Source organism: Fusarium poae (assembly GCF_019609905.1).
Source record: "Fusarium poae strain DAOMC 252244 chromosome Unknown contig_6, whole genome shotgun sequence".
Taxonomy (NCBI): Eukaryota; Fungi; Ascomycota; class Sordariomycetes; order Hypocreales; family Nectriaceae; genus Fusarium; species Fusarium poae.
In genome coordinates this window covers 86,472-102,381 of record NW_025408663.1, presented here as the reverse complement: position 1 = coordinate 102,381, position 15,910 = coordinate 86,472, and the positions used below count along the sequence as shown (strand labels likewise).

General features: G+C 47.4%; 1 protein-coding gene across 1 annotated transcript; it reads left to right on the top strand.

Moving 5' to 3' along the window:
- Window positions 1-11,479: 11,479 nt before the first annotated feature.
- On the top strand, window positions 11,480-13,347 carry FPOAC1_014044 (uncharacterized protein; the record flags this gene model as incomplete). The annotated part of the gene is made up of 5 exons (XM_044858368.1): window positions 11,480-11,606; window positions 11,655-11,714; window positions 11,771-12,748; window positions 12,825-13,085; window positions 13,118-13,347. 5 exons carry the CDS (start codon window positions 11,480-11,482, stop codon window positions 13,345-13,347), a joined length of 1,656 nt encoding a protein of 551 aa, XP_044700654.1.
- Between the last annotated feature and the right edge of the window lie 2,563 nt (window positions 13,348-15,910).

Sequence of the window (15,910 nt, the reverse complement as noted above, 5' to 3'; positions counted from 1 at the left end):
TTGCCGATGCTTCTGTTTCTGCCAGTGCCTTTGCCTCTGCTGCTACCTTTTCCAAGAGCTCTTGATGCCGCAAGGGACATGCCTTCGAATTCATTTGGTGACCGACTTCATGGCATTTGCTGCATTTTGGCGGGGCCTTTGCCCTTACCTTTCCTGTAGTCGCAGCGGCTTCAAAGGAGCTTGGTAGTCTTTTGTACTTGACTGTGGCAGATTTGATATAGTAGCCCTTGCATCTATGCGAGTGCGAGGCTCCAGAAGTAACTGTTGCTGCCCTGGGCGCTTCAGATGCCAATGCTTGTGGAAATGCTCAAGAAGAAGAACTTGGCCTTGTTCTTGTAAGGTCTGAAGTAGGTGAGCGCAAGGCAATCCCAGTGTACGCATAAAAATACCAGTACAGCGAGGCAGAGGGGTTTTTTATCCAAAAGCCGCTTTCGTTGCTCTTCAACCTTCCTCAACGCCTCAAAAGATACCCAACCTTGAACAGCACTATACAGAGCTATACGAAGCTCAATTGGTTGTCGAAGTTGCTGTTGGGCTTGATTTGACTGTAGCTGATGGACCTGATTGGTAACAGCTCGTGTAATAGCACCCCAAGCCTCAAATAGATCTAGTGTCGATGTATTTAGATAGCTTTTAAGTAGACTATGAATACCTTCCACACGAGAAGTAACGACAGTACCAAAGTGAAGATGCTGATCAACCCAAGCTTTTACAAGCTTCTCCTTGTGAGGGTTTAGCCACGTTGCATGCAAATATCCAATCTCATTGGCGTAGGCGGGTAGATATCGCTGCTCAAGCTGCTGAACCCGCTGATCAAAGGTTACCTGATCAGCTGATTGAATGATTAAATGCCACTGGTTATAGAACTCTTGCCAGCTAAGAAGCTCTGCCTCGATTGTCTTTGGATCTGTTCGGTGTTGAATAAAGGCCGGCCGACAATAAGCAAGGACTGCCTTATTAGCATGCCAAAGGCATAATAGAAGGACTGCAGATGGAAAGCAGATAGCAACTGCATTTATACAAGCTAAAGCACAGTCCGTAATAATGACAGATGGAAAGCTTGTATTGCAGACCTCATATAAAGACTTCAGTCGTTCGAGAGCCTATTGGTAGTCTAGTTCCTCTTCGCCGCTGAGGAATGCAAAAGCAATGCAGAATGATCGTTGACAGGCATCAACGCCGATAATGTCGAGAAGCGGCATGCCATACCGATTCGTCTTATATGTGCAGTCTAGAAGAAGAAGGTCAGGATATGCTTGCAGATAGGTAAGTGATTCAGGATGAGCAAATAAAACTGCTGTAACCCGTCCTACGCTATCTACCTGCATACGATTCCAAAAGCCTTCTTGATCTAGCTGGTTAATAAGAGCATGCATTGTGTTCTGGCCAAAACGAGATGATCGTCGAGCTTCTGCAATGCTGTTGGAGATATCCTTCTGAGTTGCAATGGAATTTGAATGTTGTCGAATATAGGTTCTAATCTCTTTTGAGCTGATTCCAGCCTTTGTAAGATTGCTGATTGTTGATTTATCGTCCTTCGAGAGCCTTCGAAGAACAGGATGAGCAGTGGGATGGGTGCTTGGCGTGTGGTTATGTGTAGCATATTGACTATCCGATCGATGTCGTACAACCCAGCCAGATGCATCGGGTAACTCCTTTGCGGTGATAGAGAAGGGGCAGAGGGTGCTTCGAGTGCAGGTTGCTCGAATACGGCTTCTTGAGTCGCTTGGAGGCCGACGGGCACGATCGCAAGTGAAGTAAACTGTAAGTCTCCCAGACTTGCCTTTGTTGGACCTTCCGGTAACAAAAGCATAGCCTCGTGGTGCTGCCCAGCGATTGATCGCTTGGAATAGATCATCTCGAGATGCATATGTATGCTCAGGAGGTAAGCAGTCATCCGGAAATTGATCCATTTAAGTTAATTAATAAAATGATACAGAGATCAAGATAAAGATGCTTAGCCCCTGAAAATCGCTCCCCAACATCCCATAAATGATGAATGCTTAGTCAGGGGTCTGTGCCCCGAGCACACAGGTCCTGTGCGCCTAGACGACGCCTCAATAAAGGACCGACACTTGCAGGACCGACGGCGCTCCAGGACCGCGTCGCTCCCACCACAACACCAGTAGTATATATACATTCGCTTAGCGCTAGATAGTACGATGGCCTACCAGCTATCAATAAAACTTCCTTACCTGAATACGCCTTACCCGCTCTATTCACTATTAGGAGACGTGACACTTCGCAACTGCTCAGTGACAACGCCCTACGACTCTGCCAACATAAACCAGTACGGACTAGTTTATCCCTTGGGAATCTTCACCCGTCACACAAAGTGAAAGAGCAGGCCGCTCCTTGCAGGGGTGTTTAGAGAAGCGGAGGATATCGACGCGGCTGTAAGGATACTCCAAGAAGATATAGAGATAAGTAAGGGGCAGAAAGTGATGGCGAGCCTAGGGAATTGGTAGTGTAGGTAGGCAGACAATGCCAAACATCTTTGGGGTACGGTACTTGGAGATAAGGTGCATATCGATGCCGAGCTTGTCAAAAAAATTGGACTGCAACTGGATATTGCTTCATATGAAACTGAAACCAGTTCATATGAAACTGAAACTATACTGACGTCCGGTGTCATGAAACTGAAACTCCCCCCAGTTTCAGTTTCATAGCGTGGCTATCCAACACTGTCTGCAGCCGACTTCTTTTTTCGTACGTACAACAAGGCATTCCACTCGTTCTCGCAGTATCCCTACTCTAATACCGGCCTGATCAGCATTCCAACACTCAGAAGGACCGATATTATAGTTAGCAATGACTTCGCGAAGTCTTTGAAACCACTCTTTGGTCTCTTCTATGCCTGCGGCTTCATATTCGGCACGAGAAACTTCCCTTGCCTTCAGTATCGATTTCTGAAGCTCAGGATGATTATCTTGGAAGCGGCTGTACCACATCTTGCTCAGAGGCTCTGCTTCAGGATCTCTGCGGCGGCGCAAGGTATTTGCTGCATCTTCAATCTCATACTTTGCGGCAGGCAATCCTGACCTATCCATCCATATAACGAAGCTCACGATAGCTTCTTCTTCTTCATCCGTCAAAAGTCGTGGCCGCCCTACGATTCCATCTACCAATTCCGAAGCATCAAGAGTATTTGCAGCTTCTAGCCGCTTAATCACACGTGAGATGCTCCCGCGATTAGAGCCGCGATATCTCTTTGCAGCTTCACGAACCGAGAGAGGCTGCTGCAGAGCTCCTGTAGCGCTACTAATCAGGCCCCTTCGGTGGCGAACGCGTGACCGAACAACGGCCTGACCGGCGAGGAGATTTACTTGTGAGGTCATATTGAAGGTTGGACAAATTTTCGTTATTTTCACTGATTTATGTCTAGCTTTTCATGTGTTTTTGTTTTGGTGCAAGAAGCCGCCAAAGTCAGACAGCCGGCCGTGCGGAGGTGTCACGCGATTGTGTTGGTGTCACGCGATTTTGTGGCCAACTAAGCTTACTTAGTTGGCCCCCAGCTCGAGCCAACGGGTAAAGCTATTCAAGATGCCAAAACCTCTTCAGGAATCACGAGTCCTATTACCAGCTACCCTAAATCCACCACCTTCAATCCATTCAATCAATGATAACCCAAAATGGATTGATGTTTATGTAATCCGTATTCGATGTTGATTGACGTTGAGTTGACGTTGATCGTCAATCCATTCAACATATTGAAATACGTTGAGTTGAGCACACCCTTGATTCTGACTGTTTAAGCGTTTTTCCTTTTGAAAAAAGGAGATATTCCAAAACTCCAAATCCAGAGCCATTCTTGGGAACTCGCCATGTCATGTCCCTTCTCCTCCGAGTCCTGCTCAATAGGACCAACCCTCGCCTGTAACAACACATCCTCCCAAATCGGCGGTTTACATCTCTTTCCAACGCCTACGGCCTCGGCTTCAACACCAAATTCCAAAAGCGCCTTTTCGCTACACCACTCCCCGTCGCCATCAACCCAACTGGTATTTTTCCAACCGTCTCTTTATCCGCTTCTTCACCCGCCCTCTCCTGTCCCTCAGGTATCACAAACCCAGCGGGAACGGATAGAGAAGGCATGCCGCATAAATTGGCCAGCCAGACATACGTCATACTCTCTATCGTGAGGTTTCCGTCATTCAGACCGCGCTTTAGTTCACTGGCTCCGCCGCGGATCGGAGCGCCAGGGCAGGCTGTTGTGGGGGTTATTATTATCATTCCTGGGTAGGTTTGCCATAGGTGGGAGAGATGTTGCATCAAGAGGTTGCGGAGCTTTTGGGCGAGGACATAATCGCCTGCTGGGATTGTACGGCCGATAGCGAGGAGAAGTTTATTTGCGGGAGTTATGTTGGCGGGTTTGGGGAGGAGGGAGGCTGCGTCGGCTAAAACGGTCATAGCGTGGGCGATTTGTCCTTCTTCCGTGAAAGGAATGCTAATAGGGACGATTGTGTAGCCATATTCCGTGCAGAGCTTTCTGATCATGGCTTTTGTTACACTCTTTACGCCGGGAGCTGCAAGGTCGAACCAAGGTTCGTAAATACCAAGCAGCTTTGTCCGTGGTCTTGAGGGCTCCTTGTATAGGTGTGGAAAAGTTGAGGTTGGGTGGGGATCCGAAATGACATTATAGACTGCTGTTAGAGAATACATGTCTGCTGCTATAGGTCCCTGCACACAGCAGGTTGGAGCTGGATTCGGTGTTGGGAATGATGAGAGACGCCCGTGAGTTGGTTTCAGACCGAATACGGAGCAGTAAGATGCCGGGATGCGAATACTTCCGCCTGCATCTCCACCAAGAGCAATGGGAATAAGACCTGCTCCAACTGCGTATCCTGAGCCAGATGAGCTACCTCCGGTGTAGTAGGTTGGATTGAACGGATTAAGTGGTGTGCCGTGATTGGGGTTGTTTCCGGTTGTATCTTTTACATCACGTTAGCGTACGCATCCAGATAACCAGATCTCCAACTTACCCATTCCAAATTCGTGCAAATTGAGTTTCCCCAGAACGATAACACCTGCCTCCTGCAGCTTTCTTACATTCCAATTTGTAATTGACCCAGTGCTGACTGTTTTGCCGGCATAGTTGGTCTTCGAACCCATTGTCATATCATACCCGTCCATATCAAAATCATCCTTGATAGCTGCGGGTACACCATCCAGAGGACTGAGAGGTCTACCCTCACGGTACCGAATGGTTGATTCCTTGGCAGCTTGCAAAACGAGATCGACTCTTGTGCTGATCCAGGCGGCTGAATGCTTTCCTGGAGGGCTGATGTCTCGACGAATGAGACGCAGCAATGTATTCGCGACATCTGTTGGAGTTGTTAAGCTCGACAGATACATATCTCTGTAATCAGCCACTGAATAATATGGCGTGTCAACTAGTAGTGATTCTATGACAGGAGTTGGTGGTGTTTCTGTTGGCCCCTGGCTCTCTTCATCCAGCTGAGTTGGAGTGTTTGATATGGGCACCACTGTTGGATCATATCGCGCCTCGTACAACTCCAACGATTCACGAATATTCCGTAGAGAACCAAAACCTGCATTGTGCCAGACGATTTCCCGAATGAACCGGATAAAATTGATGCTTGATCGGGTCAGTTAAGTCCAGGGATGTATGTAAGTTAAACTCACCTCAAAGCAACAAAGGCCAATAGACGGCCCCTCACAACTGGGTTGTCAAGCTTTCTAGGCTGTAACGGGGTATCCGGTCTTCTAAATGTTAGATCTCACTCAATAGAGTTACTAGTTTGTGACTGACCCTTGTGTCGGTTTTGGATAGTTTATAAAATGCTGGCGTTGGTCCACTAAGACGGGACTTGTTGTTGCTACCATAATCGTTCAAGATTCTTGATGGTGCGCGGAAGGTTCCAAGACGGGGTTGTGAGATATTGGCGAATTGAAGAAGCAAAACTCAAGAAGGGGCCATTAATTATCATGAAGAGATAAAGGGCTTTCAGTGAAGATATCAAATTTGGCCATCTGGTCGAGATGACGGAGCAATGGTATTTAACAAGAGCACTAACACGCTAGATAGGGCAGGGCGTCACAGACGTCACATGTGACGGCCTACCATGCCATGTGCCTTGAAGTGTGTCACGTTATGGCACTGGGCTCAATTAGGAAGTCAAATCGGCCACCAAAATGGGGTTGTGGGGAGCTGAAATTTGGTCCAAATCGCTTTGGTCGAAGCCGAGTCATTCATTGGCTGAAAGTAACCCCAATCCCACACTTGGGGTTAGCTAACATCATTGATTAGCCCCTCAGACTGGACACTAAATGTAGTATAAAACTTATCACTATATAAATACATACATTATAGCCTTTAGACTTAACTTATTTATATTCTTATGAGACTTTCTAGCTTGTTGTTGGTATATCCGTCTTGGAAGTTGCTGACCTCGTCGTCGGTCTCAAGCTTTGCAGCCAATCAGAATTTTGTGGTCAAGATGTGGCCGTTTTGGATATGTGGGGTCGTTACTCAGCCAATCATGAGTTTTGTGGTCAAGATCCATCCATTTTCAGAAGCGTATCACCGCTAACTCACGTAGGGTCTAGCGCAGCATTCAAAAAGCTAGGCCAAATGCGAGGGAGATCCGTTAATTGTCCTTCAATGTCTGTATGAGTTTTCTTGTCGGTCATGTTATTGCAGGAGTTAGAACATTAGAATACGAATCAGCCCAGGCTAATACTCTACTTCCTGCGTTATAAGAGAGTAGATGTCTATATTGTAGGTATACTTACTGTAGCTAATCTAGCCCGCCGTAAGAGGTATTCTCGTGTAGTGATGCAATTTCTTGTACACGTACGTACGTACGTACTGTATTTTAGCCGCTGTACGTACAAATATGTACCATACAAATTTCCCCCTTCCTTTTTAGGTAATACTGGTAACTTAGTAGGCTTTTCACGGTCCTCGTCTTGTGCCATTCTGGCCTCAAACCTCTGATTCTGTTGAACAGTAGGATGGCCGCACGGGGTATCGTGTGACCTATCGGTCAGCTGTCGGCGACCCTAGACCCATTCAGGAAAGCATAATAAGCAGACCTCTCTCCAAGGAAGGCGGGGGAAAAAACGTACGACAATACACATACAATTAAGGACATCAAGGCGCACGCGATCCGTTCAACAGATTCAAGTGCTCAATACTGTAGCAAGTAAAACTAACTGGAATTCAATTTCCCTCAATTTAACGTTTTACTAGTAGTTAATCAATAACGTTATTTCATTATTAATATGACGTCCGTCATATATTTGTATAGCCTTGACTCAATCTCACCATGTCATACAGGCTGGTCCTCTACAACAGGCTTTCTATCCATACTCCATACTCCATACAGTGCCTTATGGAATATGGAATGCAACCCATATGGAAACAAAGAAATGACGTCATTTATATTATTAGCTAAACCGAATCTGGGTTGGAGCTCTGCCAGTCAGCCGAATCATCTAACCCCTCTACGTTGTTGTCCATAATACCTTCCGCTTTAAGTAAATCTTTATCAATCATCTGGAGGATATCGACAAGATCCTTCCCAGAAGCCCGTATACTCTTAGCAGCTGGGTCAAAGAGAAGTGGCTTGGCGATAGCGGAAGACGCGTTTGGCTAAGGGAAAAGCTCCATTCCGCCAAAGGCAAGGTCCATATCTCGATGGATGCATGGACATCTGAAGAAGGGACAAACTATCTTGCCGTTGTCGCTCACTTCCTAGATGAGCGCCACAAGCTGCAGACAGCTCTTCTAGGCATCCGCTGGATCTCTGTGTATTTCATGATTGAACGAGCCCTGAAGCTCCGCCACGCCATTGATCTATTCTTTCTCAATTATCGCCACATCGGCGCCGAAGGATACGATATCTCACAAGATATCCTGACTGCGCAGGATTGGGTCGATCTCGACCACTTCCTCAATATCCTCAAACCTTTCAAGGATCTAACAAAACGCATGGAAGGTCGGGCGAACAGGGCTGGCTCGGAAGGATCACATGGCTCACTGCACGAGATTATCGAGTCACTAGATGTGCTTTTCAAGAAGTTCTAAGATGCTGGGAAGTTTGCAGATGATCACCCTGACGTAGCGTCAACATACTATTCCCATGCCATTGATGCTGCTCGTATCAAGCTTGAGGAATATTTTGGCCTTACTGATGCCACCCCTGTATACCGGTGTGTAGTTGCCCTGCATCCGGCCAACAAGTTTACTTATTTCGAGCTTGAATGGAGTTACAATAGGCAATGGGTCAGTGGTGCAAGGAGAGTGGTACAGGAGGTATTCGCACAATACGAGGCAGCAGCTGCGGAAGCGGATCTAATGGACAGAGCACGACAGGAGGAGGAGCCGGAGGAGCCGGAGGAGGAGGCTGTTGTTGGACAACAGTATGACTCTTGATCCACTTCAGCAAGCTCGTAAACGTCGTCAGAGGCTGGCTGTCACCGCGACGTCAGCTACGTAAAATTGACGTCTGAGCTAGATGAGTTCATGGCAAGGACTAATAAGGCTGATCTGGATGTTGAGGATCCTCTGGAGTGGTGGGTTCGCCATGCATCTGACTATCCTATCCTGGCGAAGATGGCGTTTGAGTTGTTCAGTTGCCCAGCAATGAGCGCTGAGTGTGAGCGCGTCTTCTCACAGACAAACAAGGTCACCGCGGATGAACAGAACCAGCTCAGTTCGGACACAGTGGCAGCGATTGAATGCCAGAAGCACTTGCTTCGAAGCGGAATGTTGGCTTAGACTCCCTACCGCCGTAGCCATACAGGGAATGGAAAATAGTCGAGTAATGTCATCTGGTGGACAAAAGATTAACCAGTGAACCGTGCGAGCGTGCATGTCCCATAAAAACACACCGTGCCACCCCTACTTCAACTCAATCAACACCCCAGATTGAGTTGATCGCCACCTATAATCGATTGACACGATTTTCTGCACCCTACACTCATCTGATCTGCCACAAGCCTAAATACCGATATATGACATATCATTGTCATCCTACAAGGGTTGTTTCTCAGCTTACGCCATGCATGCTTCAACGCTGATGTTGACTCAGAAAAGCACGAGACGTCCCTTTTAGTTAGGAAAAATGCCCCTCAAAGTAGAAAAGATCAGCACTATAGTGGCGGTTACAATCGCCACACCAGCCCATCATCTCTTTAGGACCCAAAGTTGTTCCTTTTAGCGTGTTTGATGACCGGACCTGCCTACCCTAGAGCTACAAGTGGATTAGATCACGTGGCGATACGTTATCGCTGAGACTTTAGTTCGCCGACTAGATAGATCCTGAACGGTAGCTCCTTGAGCTACGTCTTGTCAATAGAGCCTGACCTGCCTGCAGTGCCTATCCGTAGCAATAGAACCGATCCCACCAGAAGCGTTCCCCGTTCACCTGTACTACCGAGACCCGCCCGTGACACATATTGTATCATTTGTAGGGACATGACAGGGTTCTCTCGATTTTATAATGCATCGTATTGGCTATCCATGGACCTGGCAAGGTTCTCTTCGTTTTATACTTCCTCTCATTCGTTCATTTCGCAAGCCACTTATCAAGGATCGAGACTACTCTACGATAGGTCAGCCTATCTAGGTACTATTCACAGGCGATTCATCATAAATCGGCCACCAAAATGGAGATTTTCGCTTAAACTTTTAGGCTGGATCGTCTGAGGTTCGATCGAGTAGCTAATTGGTTAAAAATAACCCCAACCCCACACTTGGGGTTAGCTAGCGTCAGCTTGGGGTTACGTGATGTCACAGGCTGGTCTCGGGAATACAGGTGAACGGGGAACGCTTTAGGCGGAACGGGATCTATTGCTATGGATAGGCACTGCAGGCAGGTCAGGCTCTATTGACAAGACGTAGCTCGAGGAGCTACGTGAAGGTTCTGTCAGGCGGGGTCCCGTAAAAATGACTAAGCACAGTGCGTCTACCCCTTCCTGCACGCCACAACAAGTGGAATTAGACAATTAAAGCCGAATGCATGTTACAATTGTACTACAATACATCCCTCACTCTGCCCTTCGGCAGAATGACGAGCCTGCTGAGTCTCGCTGTCTTCCTCTATCCTTTTCCAGATCTCTTTGACGCCCCTCCTTCCATTTCTCATGGGGTCGCTCCCTACTTCTTTAAGTACCTGAGCCTCAATAAGATCGTTCCCATTGTTTGAGGATCACCGCTGAATGTCGTTCTTCGGTGAGCGCACTGTGGCCCAGCCTTCGCGTCCTGACGCGACGGCGTTAAAAAGCAAGACAGTGTGTTTTCATCGACTCGTAGGTTGAAATCAGGACTAGGCGCACTGTGCTTAGTCATTTTTACGGGACCCGTGAAATGAATAGAATCACGGGTTACCCGTGAACCTATTGGCTCCCGTCAACATCGTATACATAACGTAAGCTGAAAAATAGCCTTTGTAGGATGACAATGATATGCCGTGTCATATATAGCAGGCACTATTAAGAGGGGTATAGGTAAGTTAACTTATCAGTTAAACCAATAGGTGACCAGATTTAGCTTGTTAATACTGATCACTGATCGATAGCCAGGTAACATACTTTTAGCATGAGGGTGTATGTACTACGGTCCACTTACACTCAATGGGATAGAAGACATTCCAGTCCTTAAAATGCTCCAACAGATATTCCATTCCTATCAGCACCCCAGCTACTGGGTATCTTGTCAAAGAACTCCGCTGCGCCTCTCATATCACATCGATTGCAGCACCAGACGTGACCTGTCCATGTGCGTGATGAACACAACGCTAAGGCTTGGATTCCACGGGCCCACCCCTAGCGTCTATTTCCATTGGTGAATTGTGCTGCTTTAGTCATTTAGAGATCACCGTATCGGTCCATCACAGCCTAACCTCGATGGAAGAGCCAGCTGATGACCCTCGAGAATAAAGCCATCAGGAGATTATCAATTCTCACAATGAGACATTCGGCTGCATGTGGCCATTGTCTTAGGTATGAAGGGATGAACCAGCCTCACCGGAAGCGGCTATATTTTCAACCCTTGCAGATAACAATTGAGTCGTAGAGAAAAGTGGGCTCTTTGCAATTCAGATAAACAGTCGATATGTGATCACCGAATCTACTTATGTTTACACCAAAAATACACTAAAATCAAAGTATCCCTCAGTAATTTACCAACCAAAGCACACTTTGCTTCTCAGCAACCCCCTACCTGAGGTACGAGGGTTAGGGGGGTGAGATGAACCCCCTTAGTAAGGTTTAGGATTCAAGTTTTGTTGAATGTTGGAGGGTTCGCCCTCAACAATATGATTAAAGTTTAAAGTCCTAGGAGGAGCCAGTCGAGTATATAAGATCTCAATAGTCCTTCGATTGTGAAAGCATAAAGCAATACACACGATACACCTTCATATCTGACAGCTTTCTTTGTTGTCGGGAAGCCCTTCGTTATCTGTACTAGAACCGAATACCACTCGATCACACAGGAGATCAGGCTTTCGTCATGTCTCAGTCTGAAGATATTCTGAATCAAGACATCTGGAATAGCCGGAACGACATCGTGCCGCCTGCCTCTAACCATGATATCGCCATACACTACAAAAGGGCACAGTCAATTTGTGTCCAAAGTGGTATGCCAACCACACGTATTGGGAGAGATCCAAAAGCTGACGTTCAAGGCCTGTCACAAGATGATATCATGAACCTGACCCCGAAATATTGGGATTTCCATTTCGATTGTGAGTTCGATCACTTTTCGTAAACGTTTGTATAGTTGCTAAAACTGGCAACGAAGTGATTGCTGCTCGCGATATGACTGCGTACATCATCGCGATGATACACATCAATCTTTGCATCGGAACGTTATGCTCGTTCATTCCACATCGCCCCGATCTACAGCCCCTATTGGACAGACTCTTGAGATTTGAGGTCTGTGGGGGGTTTATGCTAACTGAGGTCGCCCATGGCCTGGATGCTCGGAACCTTGAAACAACAGCAACACTACTTCCAGATGGCTCGTACGATCTGCATACTCCCCATGCCGGGGCTGCAAAGGCAATGCCCCCAAATACGCCTTACTGCGAGATGCCCCGTGTGGCTGTAGTATTTGCTCGCCTTATGGTAGATGAGGAGGACCGCGGTGTGAAGCCATTTCTAGTGTTGTTGAGCGACGCAATGGGTATGCGACCTGGCGTCACATCCCTTATGCTTCCTACAAGGCCGGGCACAAAGCCATTGGATCATTCTTTGACCTCTTTCAATCACGTTTCCCTACCTTCGACCGCACTGCTCGGCTCTAGCTCTAAGCCAGAGAATGGCCGCATCGAGTTCCTGCGTCATATCCGGCGCGTGCCTGTGGGAACAGTGTCCTTTTCTATTCTGGGTATCTCGGCTATCAAAGTCGGGACACGCATCGCAGCTGTCTACAGCGAGAGGAGGACTATAGCATCGGTCGACGGCGGTAAGGGGCGGAAACGGATCATGGACTTCAGCACTCAGCAAGTTCCAATTGTTGAGGGATGGGTGCATGAAAAAGTCTTGAATGCGTTCGCTCGCTGGACTATAGACATGTGCCCAGATCTGACTGACCCTACACAGCATGCACTGGCTACCATTTTCAAGGCGACGGTGGTCAAGGCCTCTCAAGTCTTAAGGCCACTCGCCGAGAGGTGTGGATGGCAAGGCTTCTTTGCGTTCAACCAGATAAGCGAGCTGGACCTTACATTCCAAGGGAACACCGTCTCCGAAGGCGATACGTTGGTTCTATGCATCCGTACGTTCATTCGCATCTTAACATTGTTGATCAATTTGAAACTCTATAATGTGATAACTAACAGCTTGCTATGTAGGCTTCATGCCAGAAGTATTGGCGGGGAGTTTGGTCCTTCCACAGGCAATGAATAGATCATCTCGCTTAGCACAACGCGAAGAAGATCTAATTAGAGACATGAAATCGCGACTTGAAAGAGTCGGAGGCTACGACAATCATCGCGGTCCTGCCTTCGATCGCTACATTCTGCCTCGGTGCAGATTACTAGCAGAGGCCATTGGGAATCGTATGGCTTACGAGGCGGCTGAGAAGTCGGGCATCTCTTCGGGGTGCTCACGCTGTATGAGAGGATCTGTCTGTGTGAAGACTTAGATCCCCTACCCGCACTTGAGCCCTTGGTCCAGGCACGGGCGCCATCTCGGTCTTGCAGCTCATATAGCGCTGTCCTCGCCCAGATCAGATCAGAGTCTGTTACTCCATCTGAGGTAGACGATTACATAACAGCCCCTATCACCTCCGATAAGTCTTGGGAATCATTCATGAAGGGTCTTCAGATGCTTAAGAGCCCGCTAGACGTGCTGACCTCTCTTTCGAAACTATAGACAACTCCCGGTATATATCGGTATATATATATATATAAGCAGTCCCATCCGGGTCATCGTCAGGATGAAATTGGCTATGCAGACAGGCAGGCAGCACAGAAGCAGATCAAGGACAAAGAAATGCAGCAAAATTATAAATAAGATCAGATTTTAATACACTCTTCTATCAACATCTAATCAGGTAGTTAACTACTAGATTCCCAATAGTATAGCAATTTTAAGCTTAAGGAAAACATAGGAAATCAATACAAAGAAGGCAAGAGCAAGATTCAGGTCCAGTATAAGCGGCGGTCAATAGGCGGACGGGTACCCGTCCTTCTAAAATTGGACGGGTCCCGTCCCAATTGCCATATCTGGTATAGCTCACTCCGCTATCGGTCTCTTTCGCGCCGTTTCGAATGTCGCGTTTTATTGCACTCGTTGCTAATCGTGTCGAGACTATGGGCTTACGACGACTGCTTGGCTATGACCATCAACCAATCTCAAAGTCCAACACCGTTTCCTGACGATTGTCTCCCTCCCGAAGGCGAGTATGAGTCACGGGAGGCGTTATTCGAGGCAATTAACGCCTGGGCGGCGACCAGGGGCTACGCGTTCATAACTGGAAGGTCAACTAAGGAGAAAACCGGCAGGAGGACAATCACGTACATGTGTGATCGTCGCCGTAACCATCCGATCGTTTCGAGAGAACGTCAACGCAAGACAACAACTCGAATAACAGGCTGCGAGTTCTCTATACTGGCGAAAGAGAATAAAGATAGAAGTACCTGGACTCTGCGGCACCGTTCTGACAGCCGATTCTCACTACATAACCATGAACCAAGCCAAGATACCACTGCCCACCCAGTACTTCGAACAATGTCCAAGGAGCACCTGTCTCAACTGACTGGCCTTGCCAACGCTGGGATAGCCCCTAAAGAAATTAGAACGTACATGCGGCAGAACACCGACACGATAGCAACACAACATGACATCTACAATCGTATTGCAGATGCTAGACGAGAAGTGTGCCAAGGACAAAGCAGCATTAACGCACTTGCTGATCAGCTGTTTAGAGAAGGATTTTGGAGTCAATTTCAAACCGGTCCAGACGGTCGAGTCAAAGCTGTTCTATTTGCGCATCCCGAGTCAGTGGCATACCTACAGGCATATCCGGATGTCTTAATCTTAGACTGTACATATAAAACCAACAAATACGGCATGCCACTTTTGGACTTGATCGGTGTCGACTCTTGTCAACGTTCGTTCTGTGTCGCGTTCGCTTTCCTGAGTGGGGAATTTTTGGGCGTTAGATCGATTCCGATCGTTGTGCGAAAACCACAGGATTAGGCATCCCTCAGTCATCTTGACTGATCGCTGCCTAGCATGTATGAATGCTGTCGATACTTGCTTCCCATCGCCAAGGCCGCTGCTATGTCTCTGGCATGCTAACCAGAGACCCAAACAACTCAACCAACTCAACGGACGACCTATATTGAGTGAATTGGCTTAGTAATCGCCGACCTCTCGTTGAGTTGATTGACGTTGAGTTAGTGTGAGAGAGCGATCATGTGACTTTCATACTTTATGAATATTCTCACTTTATGAATATTGTGCAAATAGCTTAAGTCAGAGTTCTCATTAGGAATCTCTTTCTCTCCTCGTAAACAGTCATTTTACCCAAGTCGCACTCGACCTCGTTCGTGCTCTTGTCCCGTCCCAGTTGGCCTAATTGACGAGATATTCGCAACATGCCCCACCAACTATTCCCACCCTTTCTCCTCTTCTGCCAGCTCTCTCGCTCGGCCGAGAAATGACGCCATTGACTCTCTTGCGCCCGCCTCGCTTCTGGCGCTGCTCTCGACCTTGATTTGCGTGGGAACGAACAGAGGATCCAGGTCGTCGATTATCTTGGCTTGTATCCACGAACGCAGCACTAGACACATCCCGATTATGTCGACTTCAAGGCGGCTGCGCAGGGAGTCACCAATCGACCTGCGGCAGAAAAGAGCCTCTCGCACTCGGCTGACATCGGCTGGATCGTGAGGAAATCAAGAGCCATTCGAGAGAGGCGGGGATATTGAACTCGGTCATCCTGCCAATATGCGATGGGGTCCCGAATATCGGTGTCTGTTGGCAGTGTTGCGAATAATATGGCAGTAAAGTAGTATATTGCAATACATACCATATAATATGCCTTTTCTGGTATTGTGATAATATGATATGAAGTCTACGATATTGTGACAATATAATATGAGGATGTCCATATTGGCAATATATTATCTATATTGGGCTGTTAATTCTTGGGTGAATTAGCCCCGTGAAAGCTGCAGAACTCGGCCTTACCCTATATAAGAAGCAGGGATAGCTGGCATTTTATTGGCCATCGTTCACTTCCACGCACTTCTTTGTTGACAATTAGACCTAACACACGATCACGCATGAAAGAAACGCGTGAGGGAGTGCAGACCATGTTGGGTTGGGCCATCTTCGCCTCTGCTCCCCTCATTTTTTTTTTTTCAAAATCACTCGTCGAACTCAACTTTACAAATCTAACTGCCATGCCTCAACAACGCCTCTCTTT